General features: G+C 48.7%; 1 protein-coding gene across 1 annotated transcript; it reads right to left on the reverse strand.

Moving 5' to 3' along the window:
• Positions 1-82: 82 nt before the first annotated feature.
• TUBAL3 (tubulin alpha like 3) lies at positions 83-14,612 on the reverse strand. The gene is made up of 4 exons (XM_081023099.1): positions 14,407-14,612; positions 8,295-8,538; positions 4,858-5,006; positions 83-1,483 (listed from the first exon to the last, which is right to left on the reverse strand). The coding sequence occupies exons 1-4, from the start codon at positions 14,407-14,409 to the stop codon at positions 503-505; spliced, it is 1,377 nt and encodes a 458-aa protein (XP_080879225.1). The 5' UTR covers positions 14,410-14,612; the 3' UTR covers positions 83-502.
• Positions 14,613-16,906: the final 2,294 nt, after the last annotated feature.

The following is a 16,906-nucleotide window of genomic DNA, read 5'->3' on the forward strand; positions in this document are numbered from 1 at the left end:
AAGGGCTTTTAACACCCCCCCCCCCCGCTGGTGTGATCCCAAACCAGATTAGGGATATGCATCGGAAAGGAAGCTCCCATACTAGAGTTGTTCCACTTTTTTATTATTAAAGTACAAAGAAGGCAGATCACAGCGTCTTCTAATAATATAGGGTACTCCCCCCCCCCTTACCCATTCTCGAGTGCGCAGAAGTGATACAGGACAGCCAAGCCTCTCCTGCACCCGCCCCCTCCGAAGATCCGCACTCAAAAGAGTTAATTTCACATAATTCTAAGATAGGAAGTAAAGATTCAAAAAGCTACAAGGAAGTGCCTTCTAAACAAAGTACAATGTGTTAAAGAGTCCTTACGCTACACAAGTCTTGTAAGAGATACAGTAATGTTTATTATGGGGTGTTGGTTTTTTTTTTTTTTTTAAAGAAAGAGTCAACAGGTTTGGTTCACCTCCCCATCTTAGCCCAGTTGCATGCAGGATTGGCCCATACAGACGCATGGCCTTGGGTTTAATATTCTTCCTCAGCATCCTCTTCCTCCCCGTCCGCAGAATCCCTCCCGACTTCCTCGTAATCCTTCTCCAGGGCAGCCAGGTCCTCCCGGGCTTCGGAGAACTCCCCCTCCTCCATGCCCTCCCCAACGTACCAGTGGACAAAGGCCCTCTTGGCGTACATCAGGTCGAACTTGTGGTCCAGCCGGGCCCAGGCCTCCGCGATGGCGGTGGTGTTGCTCAGCATACAGACAGCCCGCTGCACCTTTGCCAGGTCCCCCCCGGGCACCACCGTGGGCGGCTGGTAGTTGATGCCCACCTTGAAGCCAGTGGGACACCAGTCCACAAACTGGATGGACCTCCTGGTCTTGATGGCCGCGATGGCCGCGTTGACATCCTTGGGCACCACGTCCCCCCGGTACAGGAGGCAGCAAGCCATGTACTTGCCCCGGCGCGGGTCACACTTCACCATCTGGTTGGAGAACTCGAAGCAGGCGTTGGTGATCTCTGGCACGGAGAGCTGCTCGTGGTAGGCCTTCTCGGCCGAGATGATGGGGGCGTAGGTGGTCAAGGGGAAGTGGATCCTGGGGTAAGGCACCAGGTTGGTCTGGAATTCTATCAGGTCGACGTTCAGGGCGCCGTTGAACCTCAAGGAAGCCGTCACGGACGAGACGATCTGCCCGATCAACCTGTTGAGGTTGGTGTAGGTGGGGCGTTCGATGTCAAGGTTGCGGTTGCAGATGTCATAGATGGCTTCATTGTCCACCATGAACGAGCAGTCGGAGTGCTCCAGGGTGGTGTGGGTGGTCAGGATAGAGTTGTAGGGCTCCACGACGGCCGTGGAGACCTGTGGGGCAGGATACACAGAGAACTCCAGTTTTGACTTCTTGCTGTACTCCACCGAGAGTCGCTCCATCAGAAGCGAAGTGAAGCCTGACCCTGTTCCTCCGCCGAAGCTGTGGAAGACCAAGAAACCTTGGAGGCCGCTGCATTGGTCAGCCTGCATCAGGAAGAGAAATTTGGTTATTAGAGATGGCTGTTGGCAATATAACAGCTCAATTAGTAAGAACGTTGCTCAACAGCTATGTGATCATGTACTGTACATATGCACAAAGTGGGACCAGGTTTAGGTGCTAACCATGGTTTGCCCAATTGGGGTATCACAGCAAACTGTGATGGGAGAAAACCAGGAAGTGGAGGAGGAGGGAACCCACGGCACAGTCCCAAGTTGCCAAACCGTGGTTTGAAGGACTGGTTTTGTGGCACCTGAACGTAGCCCACCTTAAAGCAGTAGGGGATTTGACAGAAAACACTCAGTGATCCCAAGAGTCAAGGAGTACCTCTTCTAAGTCAGAGCTCCATTTAACCATTACTCCTAAAAGCAAACCATTTGAGATGTTAAAAACACCGGAGGTGAGATCCTCCAGGTACATAATCACTGATCTTCTGGACATTGGAAGGAGCCCAGAGTGGTGCAATGCAAAGCAACCCTGGACACAGAGTCAGAGGCTGCAGGGCACAAGATGTGGAGCAGGGTCTGGGGTCAGGACCCAGAGCTGACTGCTGAAGATAGGGAGGCCATTGCATGTGAGGCAACTGGACAAGAACTTCCAGTGGAAATGATATATAATGAGATGAAAAAGATGTAGAAATATACATATATATATATATATATATATATATATATATATATACCAGAAGCATTTTTACTTGGCATTGTAAGTGAGGACATTAATAGACAGGACAATAAACTGTTTTTATATGCAACAACAGCAGCAAGAGTATTGTTGGCACAGAAATGGAAACAAGAAGAACTACTGACGAAAGAATAGTAGATGAAATTAATGGACTGTGCAGAATTGGATAAGATGACAGGATTCAAAACCTGCGGGATCAGAGATTGAGAATCTCTGAGAGGACTGGAGTAAATATATGAACTACTTGAAAGGCAATTGTAATCAACAGATTATGCCAGTAGGATTGCAATAAGTTTGTAAGGAGGACTATGTGAAACATTGCAAAGAAAACTATGATAGGAATTATTAGTGAAGGAGTATTAAATGTAATACTGAAAATAATGAAATGCAGATTAAGTGATAAAGACTGGAAAATCTTCAGATGCAGTTGATGGAAGTCCAAAACATTGTATAAGATAGGAAAGTATGTTATATTTTTGGAAATTATTTGTAAAAATCAATTAAAAATATTTTTTTAAAAAAAGAACTTCCAGTGGAACGTCCCAGACCACCAAAGCTTCTTGGCCCAGAGCCTGGATGCCTTGCACCACTCATCACCCATCCAGCGGCTCGTTAGGAGGGAGGCTATGGCATGATGGAGGAGTGGCCACGACCTTCAGGCCAGAGGTTGACTCTTTAAGGCTCTGAAGCTCTCTCAAGGGGGAGGAGCCTGGATACAGAGGCATAAAAGTGGCAGTGCAGTGGTACTTCGGGTTACAGACACTTCAGGTTACAGACACTTCAGGTTACAGACTCCGCTAACCCAGAAATAGTACCTCGGGTTAAGAACTTTGCTTCAGGATGAGAACAGAAATCGCGCGGCGGCAGTGGGAGGCCCCATTAGCTAAAGTGGTGCTTCAGGTTAAGAACAGTTTCAGGTTTAGAAAAAAATTTAAAGACTATTTACAGAAACACTGTAAAATTAATGAATGTTAGAAGGATGCTGGAATGAAGTTATATGGCTTTAGCAGAAAGGTTATAAAGAATTAAGTAAAAATAGACTGTTAATTGGCTAAAGGGGAAAAAAAATAAGGTTAGATTGTGTTAAGATAAATTATGGGACAAATCTGAGAAAGATGGAAAGGATTTGCTGAAATAGCTAATTGAACTAGAATACAAAAAAGGGAGGTGTGAGGAGGTCGTCGAAACAAGTAAATGAAAGATAAGATATGGAAATATTGGATGTGTTTTTAATTGTTTCTGTTTTTGTTTTTGTTTTGTTAAGATAAGTAGTGTTTTCTGTTTTATATGTATTGTATTGTTTTGCTTTGTTTAACTTTTTTTCTTCTTCTTTTTGTAATTTCTAAACTCTTAATAAACATTTAAAAAAAAAAAAAAAGAACAGTTTCAGGTTAAGAACGGACCTCCAGAACGAATTGAGTTCTTAACCCGAGGTACCACTGTATGCCTTTCAACCGATGTCAGCGACTGGGCTCAATAACTGGTTCTGCCCCGACTGGGCTAGGCGACTGGAGCACTTTCAGAGACCTTCCAAAAGCAGGTCCCAGTGCACTGGACCCACAACTGTGCATTGTGATCACCAAACTCAGCGGAGTATAAATAACGCAGAAGCTAGCTGTGAAGCAAAACTCCTTTTATTTCTAATAGCTACTACAAACTAAAGAACTACAGTGGTACCTCGGGTTACATACACTTCAGGTTACAGACGCTTCAGGTTACAGACTCTGCTAACCCAGAAATAGTGCTCCAGGTTAAGAATTTTGCTTCAGGATAAGAACAGAAATCGTGCTCCGGCGGCAGCGGGAGGCCCCATTAGCTAAAGTGGTGCTTCAGGTTAAGAACAGTTTCAGGTTAAGAACGGACCTCCAGAACGAATTACCGTATTTTTCGCTCTATAAGACGCACCAGACCACAAGACGCACCTAGTTTTTGGAGGAGGAAAACAAGGAAAAAAATATTCTGAATCCCAGAAGCCAGAACAGCAAGAGGGATCGCTGTGCAGTGAAAGCAGCAATCCCTCTTGCTGTTCTGGCTTCTGGGATAGCTGCGCAGCCTGCATTCGCTCCATAAGACGCACACACATTTCCCCTTACTTTTTAGGAAAGAAAAAGTGAGTCTTATAGAGCAAAAAATACGGTAAGTACTTAATCCGATGTACTGGCTTGCATGAATGTTACAGCTCCCACTCAGCTACATAGATAAGACTCTCTCCACGCTCAGAGTCAGGCAGTCAGGCAGGAGCGGAAGAAGAGAAGCGCAGTTTCTGCCCCCTCCTTTCTCAAAAATCAGATCGGGAGAGTCTTGCAATGGGAGGGGGTAAAAATATCAAGCAAAAGGCCCCTATCTGCTCACTCGGAGCTGCCTGTGCTCCAGCATGTTTGGACCAGCCTTGCCACTTTCCCCATCAGACCAGTTCACAACATTGTGCACCAAAACCCATCCCATGTGCCTCCAGTTAAGAGAGCAGGTGATGGGAAGGACCTCTGAGCAAGGCGCCGGAAAGCCGTGCCAGCCAAAAAAAGTAGACAACTCTGGGATGGGTGGACAAGATGGCCTGACTTTTTATTAAGGCGGTTTCCTATGTTTGGCTCCAGCCTGGCTATGAACATTTGTGAATTAAGCTTTTATTCCATCCTGTGGTGTAGACGTTGGCATGGGGGGGGGGCGGGGACTTAACCATTTTGCGAATCCTGCCCAGGACCGTGTCAATGATCTCCTTCCCGATGGTGTAGTGGCCTCGGGCGTAGTTATTGGCTGCATCTTCCTTGCCGCTGATCAGCTGTTCGGGATGGAAGAGGGAGTGATAAGGCCCTGTGCGGATTTCATCTGTAGGGAGAGAGATAAAAAGCAGGGGTCAGTAAACTTTTTCCACAGGGGGCCGGTCCACTGTCTCTCAGACCTTGTGGGGGGCCAGACTATGTTGGGGGGGGGAATCCCCCCACCAACTGTCCCCTCCGTTCTCCACAGCACCAAACGAGCCCCGGTGTCTGCTTACCTGTGCCTTGCGAGCGGTAGGGGCTGGCGATGGGATAATGATGATGATAATAACAGTAATAATAACAATGTTTTATTTATACCCTGCCCATCTGGCTGAGTTTCCCCAGCCACTCTGGGCGGCTCCCAATCGAGTGTTAAAAACAATACAGCATTAAATATTAAAAACTTCCATAAACAGGGCTGCCTTCAGAAGTCTTTTAAAGATGGGATAGCTGCTTATTTCCTTCACAGTTGAAGAGAGGGTGTTCTACAGGGCAGGTGCCACCACCGAGAAGGCCCTCTGTCTGGTTCCCTGCAACCTCTTTTCTCGCAATGAGGGAACCGCCAGAAGGCCCTCTGTGCTGGATCTCAGTGTCCGGGCTGGATGATGGGGGTGGAGACGCTCCTTCAGATATACTGGACCAAGGCTGTTTAGGCTTTCAAGGTCAGCACCAACACTTTGAATTGTGCTCGGAAATGTACTGGGAGCCAATGCAGATCTCTGAGGACCGGTGTTATGTGGTCTTGGCGGCCGCTCCCAGTCACCAGTCTAGCTGCCGCATTCTGGATTAATTGCAGTTTCCGGGTCACCTTCAAAGGTAGCCCCACATAAAGCGCATTGCGGCACGAAAGAGCTGGCTCCAGAGAGGGGCTGCTCTGCTTTAAATAGCACTCAGCTACCCGCAGCTCCTGTCCCTTGCGAGCGGCAGGGGCTGGGGGCGGCGGCGGAGGGACGATGAGTGGCGCAAAATTGCTGGCTCTGGAGAGGGGCTGCTTAAAATGGTGCTCAGCCAATTGTGGCTCAACAAAGCCCAGCCCCCTTCCTCCTCTAGGCAGGGCAGGGAGAAGCCAGGAGGAGGGAGGAAGGGAGGACGCACCGTCGTGGGGGGGGGGGGAATGGCGCAGCCTGAATGATCAGAATCCCCACGCCGATCCACACGGCAATTCCCGGACCATCCGCAGGCCGGATCCAGAAGGCAATTGGGCCGGATCCGGCCCCTGGGCCTTAGTTTGCCGACCCATGCATAAGAGGGAGTCCACAAGCACAAAAAATTGGAAAATGCCCTTTGTTACTCTAATATGGAATACCCTCCAACACCCCTTGCCATTGGCCCTGTTGGGTGGAGTTGTTGGGAGTTTGAGTCCTCGACATCTGCAGGGCTCCATGTTTGTCCTGCCTCTAACTGTTTGCCTACTTTCACGAAAATCCAAAGGAAGTGATGTAGTTTGCTTCTACAGTCATACCTCGGGTTGAAGTAGCTTCAAGTTAAGTATTTTTGGGTTGCGCTCCGCGGCGACCCGGAAGTAACAGAGTGCGTTACTTCCAGGTTTCGCCGCTTGCGCATGCGCAGACGCTCAAAAATGATGTCACGTGCATGCGCGGAAGCAACGAAACGCGACCCGCGCAGTCGCATCTTACGTTTACTTCAGGATGCAAACGGAGCTCCAGAACGGATCCCGTTCGTATCCAGAGGTACCACTGTACATTAGACTCATCCCCGGAATTGTAACCCATTATTTCAGGGGCAAACTTAGACTTTACTTCACCCGGGTCAAAGACCCAGTTTGGCACTCACCACCCCTCACACACATTTGCGTACACACACAGAAGCTGGGAGCCTCAATAGCACCCCTCTGGAGGCTTCCCCCCCCCCCCGGGGCAAAAAATTCAAGTAGTCTCCCCGTAGCTATGGCACTGCTTTATTTAATCATATGCTGCAACTTTGTTAAATCATAGCAAGAGAACACAATGCAAGGAAAGTAGTTTACAGTTGTACCTCAGAAGTCAAATGGAATCTGTTCCAGAAGTCCATTCAACTTCCTAAACGTTCGGAAACCAAAGCGCAGCTTCTGATTGGCTGCAAGAAGCTCCCACAGCCAATTGGAAGCTGTGGATTGTCCCCATTGGACATTAAGGTTCCAAAGAACGTTTGCAAACTGGAACACTCACTTCCTGGTTTGCAGCGTTCGGGTGCCAAAACATCCTAGTACCAAGGCGTTCGGGATCCAAGGCACAACTGTACTTGAAGTCTCCAAACATAAAAATAGCTGGACAACTTACATTCCCACCAATAATACAGATTTTAAAGGCACAGCAGCCTTGCCAGCAAAAGTGGCAAGGACGGTACTGTGGTACCTCTGGTTGCGAACAGGATCCGTTCTGGAGGCCTGTTCGCAACCTGAAAAGAACACAACCTGCGTCTGTGCGTGCGTGGGTCGCGATTCGCCACTTCTGCGCATGCGCGTGATGTCATTTTGCACGTCTGCGCATGCGCGAGCGGCGAAACCCGGAAGTAACCCTTTCCGGTACTTCCAAGTCGCCGCAGGATGCAACCTGAAAACGCGCAACCTGAAGCAAACGTAACATGAGGTATGACTAGTAGCTTTCGCTGAAGCCGCCTGAAGCCCCCGGAGCGCAGGGAACTCCCGCTGCGCTCTGGGGGCTTCAGGCAGCTATCCGCAAGCCTTCGGAGCGCAGCAGGAGTTCCCGCCACACTCCGAAGGCTTGCGGATGGCCGCCTGAAGCCTGGAGAGCGAGAGGGGTCGGTGCACACCGATCCCTCTTGCTCTCCAGGCTTCACTTCGCTGGAGAGGCGCTGCACAGTTTTCCCTCTCTGCGCAGCGCCCCTTCAGCGAAGCGGGAGGAGAAATAGAAGGGGCTCCGTTTCTCCTGCTGGTTCGCTGAAGGGGCGCTGAGCAGAGAGGGGGAGAATTTTTTTTATCCTGTTCTCCCCCTCCTATGGTCCGGTGCATCCTATGGTCCGGTGCATCCTATAGAGCGAAAAATACAGTACTTCCCATGCAAAAGGTTCCTGGATCTAGCCCCTGCATGTATTGGTAGAACTGGAAAATATTCCTGCCTGAAAACCTGCTCTTTAACGCTGAAGTGGAAGAAACAGCAATTTGGATTGCTGTTTGCTCCATTTGCTATAATAAAGAGTGTGTTTTCCCAGGGAGTGCTTGGATGCAGTGCTTTAAAGCACAGACCTGTTCTTGGAAACAAAGAAGTTTGGGTGAACCTTAAGGCAGCTGTTTTGTATCTTGCGCCCAGGTGAGTTGGCAGCACTCACTACTGGACATCGACAAAACGTCCCAGAGGTCGTTTTCATCCCAATGGATCTCTGCAGATGATATTACCTATGACAGTCGGTTCCAAGTCAATGAAGACTGCCCTGGGCACATGCTTCCCTGACGCAGTCTCGCAGAAGAACGTCTCGAAAGAAGCGTCCACCTGGTCTGTCTCTGGCAGGATTTTGGGAGCTGCCTGGTTCCCGGCGATGGTGCCGTCTGTCTGAATCCCATGTTCCAGGCAGTAGAGCTCCCAGCAGGCATTGCCCATTTGAACTCCAGCTTGGCCAATGTGGATCGACAGGCACTCCCTCTGGAATGGAAGGGGACAGAGAGAAAGATGCTTTAACACGCTTCACCAGCAAGAATAATAATAATAATTTATTATTTATTCCCCAGCCACTCTGGGCGGCTTTCAACAAAATATTAAAATAAGGAATGCATCAAATGTTAAAAGCTTCCCTAAACAGGGCTGCCTTCAGATGTCTTCTAAAAGTCTGGTAGTTGTTGTTCTCTTTGACATCTGGTGGGAGGGCGTTCCACAGGGTGGGTGCCACTACCGAGAAGGCCCTCTGCCTGGTTCCCTGTAACTTGGCTTCTCGCAGTGAGGGAACCGCCAGAAGGCCCTCAGAGCTGGACCTCAGTGTCCGGGCAGAATGATGGGGGTGGAGATGCTCCTTCAGATATACTGGACTGAGCATAACCTTGGAGCGAATTATTGGCAGAACACCGATTCTCTCTTATTTAATAGTGGAGGAAATCCCAGTTTGCTCAGGAGTGCACAGATTGGGGGGGCACCTCAGTTGATCCCCACAAAAGCTTGACTGGGGGACATGATTAGCCCAAGGTCACTTGGCGAGTTTTGTGGCCAAGTGGGGATTTGAACCCGCTTCTCCTTGCTCCTAATTTGATGCTCTAGCCATTATGCTGCACTGGCTATAAAGACATGGCTTGCCGTTGTTTTATTGATTGTGGTTTAGAAATTATTTATTGTGATTGTTAGGAGTGGATTTCTGTTTAAATTTATATGCTGATATTTAATATTCTATTTAATATACTCTTCTGTTCTATACTAGTCAAGGGACGTGGGTGGCGCTGTGGGTTAAACCACAGAGCCTAGGGCTTGCTGATCAGAAGGTCGGCGGTTCAAATCCCCGCAACGGGGTGAGCTCCCATTGCTCGGTCCCTGCTCCTGCCAACCTAGCAGTTCGAAAGCACGTCAAAGTGCAAGTAGATAAATAGGTACCGCTCCAGCAGGAAGGTAAACGGCGTTTCCGTGCGCTGCTCTGGTTCGCCAGAAGTGGCTTAGTCATGCTGGCCACATGACCCAGAAGCTGTACGCCGGCTCCCTCGGCCAATAAAGCGAGATGACGCCGCAACCCCAGAGTCGGTCACAACTGGACCTAATGGTCAGGGGTCCCTATTTATCTACTTGCACTTTGATATGCTTTTGAACTGCTAGGTTGGCAGGAGCTGGGGCCGAGCAACGGGAGCTCACCCCGTCGCGGGGATTCGAACCGCCAACCTTCTGATCGGCAAGTCCTAGGCTCAGTGGTTTAGACCACAGCGCCACCCGCGTCCTTATATTCAGGTGTATCCTAGAGCAAAAGATATACCAGGAGGCTTTGTTTGGTCAGAACGAGAGTGCAAACTTCCATTGTTAATGCTAAATACATTCATCCTGGTAAATGAGCCACTATAGTCGCTAGAGGGCCATGAAAATTTGTATCCCAGGCTTTTTAGACTCGTCTACCTGTATACTATATGAAACCAAAGGGGCACATTGGTTGCCAGATGTGATTCCCCTCCCCCAGCTTGGCTGATAAACCCTTGGTCTTATGATAGCCACGTGTTTAAAACAAACCCGCTATTCCTAAAGAGATTCCATCCTTATCTTTTGTGTCCAGCGATCAATAATAGACCTTAACTGCAATAAAAATCCATGCTGCAGTGTGCTATGCCAGAGACTCTTTGTGGCTGGAGCCTCCAGCCTGGATTGGATGAGCTTCTGTGATGTCACAGAGGGACAGGGCAGCCAGGAGAGAGAGGGATGGGAAAATGTGCTTCGCTACTTTGGCTTTTCATTTTTCCCAATCCTCATTTCTACACCAGTTTGTGAATTAAAAAAAAAAAGTCTTCGGGATAATTTGTTAGCATTTCATGTGACTTTCTCCTACTATACACATTTTTCGATGCAATTTTGCCTACTATTCGCATTTTTGCAAAGTGAATGCTGATTCAGCAAGCCTGCCTTTAAATGTGAACGGAATCAAATTTATCCCCCCTCCCTGGGAGAAACTTAACTACTGTTGCCTGCGCTGCTCAAATCAGAGAGTCTAAAAAAGGAGGAGGCAGGAGTCTGGGGCAGAAGGCCAAAGATGAGTTGTATTTTGTGGTGATGGTGAGGAGGACTAATGCATCCAAAAGACAAAATAATCCAGAGAAGGAGGAGAGAAGATTGCCAGAGGGAGAGACACAGACAGAAACACACGCACACACATGTGTGGAATCAGGTGTTGCTGAGCAAAATTCAAATATTATTACCGTACTTTCCCATCTATAAGACGCCCCCATGTATAAGAGGACCCCTATTTTGGGGACTCAAATTTAAGAAAATGGGGGAAGATGCCACAGAGTTGTTGAGCTTTTTAGGGGGAATTACCCAGGGTTGTTGAGTTTTTTTCAGGGGGGATTGCCAAAAACTGCTCACCCGCACGCGTCGCTAAATCCGCCTCCCGTCTGTCCCATCGCCGGCAGAAGCTGCCAATCGCACGCCCAACTGCCGAAGCGTCAGCCAGTCAACACCACCCATTGACGTGGCAACCAATAACGTGCACAATAGCCGCTGACAGCCTCGACAGCAACCAATCAAACGTCCACCCTATGCACTACCCATGCATAAGACGACCCCCACTTTTTAGCATGAATTTTTTACAGAAAAAAACCATAGTCTTATACACAGAAAAGTACGGTATTTATTAAATCTATATAGCCCCCTTCATCTAAACATCATAGGGTGGCTCACAACTGAAAAATACAAAACGAGGACACGAAATATGTAATAAAACCAGTAATCTCTCCCACATCTGTCTCCGCAGCCCCAGCAGTTGCTGCAACCTTCCTACATCTTGATTTCAGCCCCCAGAGGTGCATTGTATTGTCTCCCGATACAGATGGATGCCATAGAATGTTAATCAGCCAAAAAGCTTAGTTATAGAGCAGCCTTTCTCAACCTGTGAGTCCCCAGATGTTGTTGAACTACACCTCCCATCACCCCTAGCTAGCAAGGCCAGAGCTCAAGGATGATGGGAGTTGTAGTCCAACAGCATCTGGGGACCCACAGGCTGAAAACAGCTGTTATAGAGAAACATTTTTGCCTGGTGCCTAAAGATATTTAAGGAAGGCACCAGGCAAGCCTGGCTGGGGAGCGCATTCCACAACCAGGGAGCCACCGTTGAAAAGGCCCCGTTCTCTTGCTGCCACCCTCCAAACGCCTCCAAGAGGAGCCACACAAAGAAGGGCCTGAGGGGATCGCAGGGTCTAGGTCATTTCATAGCCAGCAACATTAACCATTTGCTTTAAATCGTTGTTAAAAGGTGTATTTTAAATTGTTGTAACCCACACTGGGTTGTAATTGTAAATTGTTGTAGCCCACCCTAGACAGCACCTAAAAAAGCAGAGACATCACCTTGCCAACAAAGGTCTGTATAGTTAAAACCATGGTTTTCCCAGTAGTGATGTATGGAAGTGAGAGCTGGACCATAAAGAAGGCTGATCGCCAAAGAATGGATGCTTTTGAATTATGGTGCTGGAGGAGACTCTCTGTTATATTGAGCATTCATCCCGATTCATTTGCAAGGGGATTGGATAACATTGGCTAGTTGGTGTGCATTCGTCCTGGCTTGTTTGCAGGGGGAGGCGAGATGATGTTGCATCAAAGCAAGCACATCTTCCAGACATTTTCCTTCTTGCAAAAAAGCCCAAGCTTTTGGCAAAGCAGCTCTCGATCGACTATCATTGCGCCACCTGGATTGGCCGCAACGCAATGGAATCCTACCCCAAATTAGGAACATCCTGGAAGCTCCCCAAACTGATGGAAGCAGGCCAATCATCCTGGTTGACCATAAATGCAGTACCGCTTCCATTCAGCTGTCCTGAACTCCCGCAGTTACTTTCGATGACTCCACATAGCGCCTTCCCTTTTGGTTTTGTTTTTTTAAGAGGGGGTTGTGGCAAGACTTTGGTTCAGAGCCCAGAAATGGCCCGAGAGACAAGAGCGCCTCAATAACAGGTGTAAAACCCAGCGAAATCTGTTCGGCATATTTGAGATGCCACGACCATGACACATGCGTGCTTTTGGGGCGGAGAAATAAAGGAGAAGCAGCATTAATTTTTTAAAAAAAGCTTTATCCCAGTGAGATGACTACGGTCAGCCACAGCCTGATCCGCGTTCTTCCAACTGCGGCAAGATTATGAGTCATGTGTCAAGAACACAACGCGAAGGATCAGAGGAGAGTTCATCCAGTCCTTCGCTCCCTCCCTCCCGCATCCTACAACGGGAAGCCCCGGGAAGCCTACAGGCGATCAAAATGCGAGATGACCACACCAGCTTCTGCTCATCAGATCTGACAGCTGCTTTTCACGCCGCCCTCCACAACATGCCACAGTCCCCGTCCATCTATCTGTGATGGGAGTTCTAATTGTAGCTCTTCTGTCCCAATTTGCTAGAGTCACTCAGAGGACATTCCTTGCGGCCAGCAAAGAAGAGAAGTCCCCACTCCCCTTTTCCCTCTCTCTCAACAGTTTGCCAAGTGGTAGCACCTGCTCCCGACACAAGATGCTGGTATTTCCACAACAGAGCAAGGGAGCTCGTTTCCTGCTTGGCAGGGGGTTGGACTCGATGGCCCTTGTGGTCTCTTCCAACTCTATGATTCTATGAAGCCAGTCTGGAATTGCAGAAGATATCCTCAGCCAGAGACAGCCGTCTCTTGGCTTCCACGTGCAACTGTTAAAGCATACCACCACCCAACTAAAAAAATTTAAAAGAATAAAAAAAGCTTCATCCATTTCTGCTCCAGGACCATACAAGATCAAAATTGTACAGGGTTTTTTTCTCCCCTCCAGGAATTCCAACTCAACACTGTTGGACTGGCAGGTTTTCCTAGTTAAACTTCCATGCAAATACTCAACTGGGCAACTTGATAACAAGAGAACAATAGGTCTTTGAATCCAAATTTTTGCTGGGTTAAGGAGTGAAGTCACAGCTCAGAAATTCAGCTCATGCAATATAGACTTCCAGAACTGCCCTGTCAGTGGACCTGGGCCTACTCACGTGTAAATACCAACAATGGATCTCCTTTTTGGGATAAAGCACTCTGGATTTTTGGACTCCCCCTACACCCCCTAAGCAGCTATCTGAATTAAAATCCATTAAGATTAGCATAAATAAATGAAATGCAAGCAGCAGTCCTTTGGAAGAGCTTCCCAGAAGTTTCAGTTAAACTTTTTTTGAGGTTGTCCGAGAGTCTATAGTTTTGAAACATTCACAAATTATATATATATATATATATATATATATATATATATATATTCTGGAAAGGGGGAGCGACTCTATTCTTTTAGCATATCAGCCCTTGGGATTACAGTAGACAAAGGCAATATGGCAGTTTCCTCTTATACAGGGGAGGGGAATAAGGGGAAGAAATCTGCAAAAGTACAGTAATCTCCTACCTAAACCATGCTCATAACTGAAGTGTGAAATAATGTAGGGTAAAGGGCAGGAGGAAAGGGGAGGTGGAAAAATGAGAGCGGGACTTTATACGGCAGAAGAACACATTTTATGCCTCTAAAGATCCAGAGGGAAAAGAGAGCTCAGCTGTCAGAAAGGAAACCCACAACTTTGCAAGAAGATCAGCTCAGCCACCGAACAGAGAAAAACTAAGGGGAGGGGTGTGTGGAAAAGACCCCCGTCCTTCTAAACCTCCCTTTTGCTACAGCCTAGCTTTTACCTTATAAGGAGCAAACACCAGCCCAAATGAGCTTAAAGTATTCATCAATAACCCTTCCAGAAAAGTTAACTGAAAGTTATCAAAAAGATCCACAGCCCAGATAAAATCAATACATACAGCACTCAAGCGACAGTTTCAAATCCAAACGAGAAACTACAATGCCATCAGCTTACCATACTGGTTCTATACGCTTGCTAAGATTCCAGCAAAAAAACAACAACCAGCTGCTTTCTCGGCTCCCAGCAAATTTATAACCCAGCAAGAATTGACTCCACCTGAAGATGAAGTCCTCTCCTCATTTAAAGCAACAGAGGCGCTTTTTCAAAAAATGCCAGGAAAAGGCTGGAATCGGCCGCAGTAGTTTGCTACTGGCTTATGCCTCTGCTTGCTGTCAGGTTCGGAGTGAAACGGCTGCTGAGAAATCCTCACATCCCTCAGAAAACAGGGGAAGGAATGACTACTATGTCCTGACCCCCCCAGGAAGGATCCTGCACTGTGCACACTTTTGGTGGTGGTGGGGAACCCACAGGTGTCGGTTTTCCAATACTGCCAATGTGGTGATATTATTATTATTATTATTATTATTATTATTATTATTATTTATACCCCGCCCACCTGGCTGGGTTTCCCCAGCCACTCAGGGCAGCTTCCAACTGAATATTAAAAACAATACAGCATCAGACATTAAAAGCTTCCCTAAACAGGGCCGCCTTCAGTTGTCTTTTAAAAGTAAAATAGTTGTTTATTGCCTTGACATCTGATGGGAGGGCGTTCCAGAGGGTGGGCGCCACTGCTGAGAAGGCCCTCTGCCTGGTTCCCTGTAACCTCACTTCTTGCAGGGAGGGAACCGCCAGAAGGCCCTTGGCGCTGGACCTCAGTGTCCAGGCAGAACGATGGGGGTGGAGACGCTCCTTCAGGTATACTGGAACGAGGCCGTTTAGGGCTTTCAAGGTCAGCACCAACACTTTGAATTGTGCTCACAAACGTCTTTTAAGACCGGTGTTATGTGGTCTTGGCGGCCACTCCCAGTCACCAGTCTAGCTGCCGCATTCTGGATTAATTGCAGTTTCCAGGTCACCTTCAAAGGTAGCCCCACGCAGAGCGCATTGCAGTAGTCCAAGCGGGAGATAACCAGAGCATGCACCACTCTGGCCAGACAGTCCGTGGGCAGGGAGGGTTTCATCCTGCATACCAGATTGAGCTGGTAGACAGCTGCCCTGGACACAGAATTGACCTGCGCCTCCATGGACAGCTGTGAGTCCAAAATGACTCCCAGGCTGCGCACCTGGTCCTTCAGGGGCACAGCTACCCCATTCAGGACCAGGGAGTCCTCCTCACCTGCCCGCCCCCTGTCCCCCCAAAACAGTACTTCTGTCTTGTCAGGACAGGGAAAACTTTTTGTTTCTTTTACAGCTAGGAACATATTGCACTTCCTGCCTTCTTGCTCTTAGCTTAGCTACAGTATGCTATGCAGGCATTGGCTACCATGAGACTGGGTTACTGCAATGCTCTCTGTGCAGGGCTGCCCTTGGTTTGGAAGCTGCAGCTATGGTTTGCCCCAGATTGGGGGCTGGGGGGCAAGAACCCTCCCACAAACAAGACACTTGCCTCCCCCAATTGTTGGACTATAGCAGCAGATCGTGAACACGGAACACCAGGGGCGAACGAAGGCGTCGTGACACCCAGGGCGGGGCATCGCTACACACGACGCATGCACCATACGTAGAAATGCCGCACATGCCGGCGCTCCAGTGCCGTACGAACGGTGCAGGGATCCTCTGCTTGCAGCTGCAGCCGTGAACGGAGGATCCTCTACATGCGGCTGTAGCAGCGATGGAGGGATCCCACTGCCATCTGTACGGTGCTTGAGTGGCGTGGCGGCAAACCGCTATGTACAGCGCATGTGCGCGTCGCTACATACAGCGCATGCATGCGACGGTGCACATACATTGTACGTAGCGGTTTGCCGCCAGCGCCGGGATCCTCTGCTCATGGCTAGAGCTGCCAATGGAGGATCCTCCACATGCCTCAGTCCTGTATAAAGTGTGATTTAGCACATCTGCGCATGTGCGGCCGCCGAAACCCGGAAGTAACCCGTTCTGGTACTTCCGGGTTTCGGCAGTCCGCAACCCGAAAAAACGCAACCTGAAGCAGCTGTAACCCAAGGTGTGACTGTAAATCTTGTCGTGCTCTAAGCCGCCTTGAGCATTGTTTTCACTATGGAAAGGCGGCCTACAAATAAAATGATGATGATGGTGATGATGAGGCAGTTGTAGGGACTGAAGTTCCCCACCTTCTAACAGTTGTCTAAGTCTCCTCCTCTTCTGGGTTGTTCCCAAGCAATTTGAGACTACGCCAGCATGCCTGCCTTTGCTCCTCTCTCTTCATATCTCTTCTGGTTCCGGCAGACCAGAAAAAAGGGGAGCTGGTTGCAGCAGGAGGGGGAGACACCCTGGCTTCTTCACCAACCTGCCTCATCTATGCCTCTGGATTCCCTCAGTCCTCTCCATTCTCTACCTCTGCCTCCGATTCTGGACTTCTCTGCCACAGCCTCTTCCTGCGCACTGAACCCTGTTACCTCTTCAGCTTCTGACACCTCCTTCTCCTCCTCTGAGTCTGCTCCCTCTGACCACTCATCGTCACCCCACCACCAATCCCCAAGCTCTGAACCTT

Source organism: Podarcis pityusensis (genome assembly GCF_964106645.2).
Source record: "Podarcis pityusensis genome assembly, chromosome: 10".
Classification (NCBI taxonomy): Eukaryota; Metazoa; Chordata; class Lepidosauria; order Squamata; family Lacertidae; genus Podarcis; species Podarcis pityusensis.

Coding starts and splice junctions, on each gene's coding strand:
- TUBAL3 (XM_081023099.1), bottom strand. Junction 5,007..8,294: donor CTTGGAACCGACTGTCATAG/GTAATATCATCT, acceptor CTCTCCCTACAG/ATGAAATCCGCACAGGGCCT. Junction 1,484..4,857: donor TGGGCAGGATTCGCAAAATG/GTTAAGTCCCCG, acceptor TTCCTGATGCAG/GCTGACCAATGCAGCGGCCT.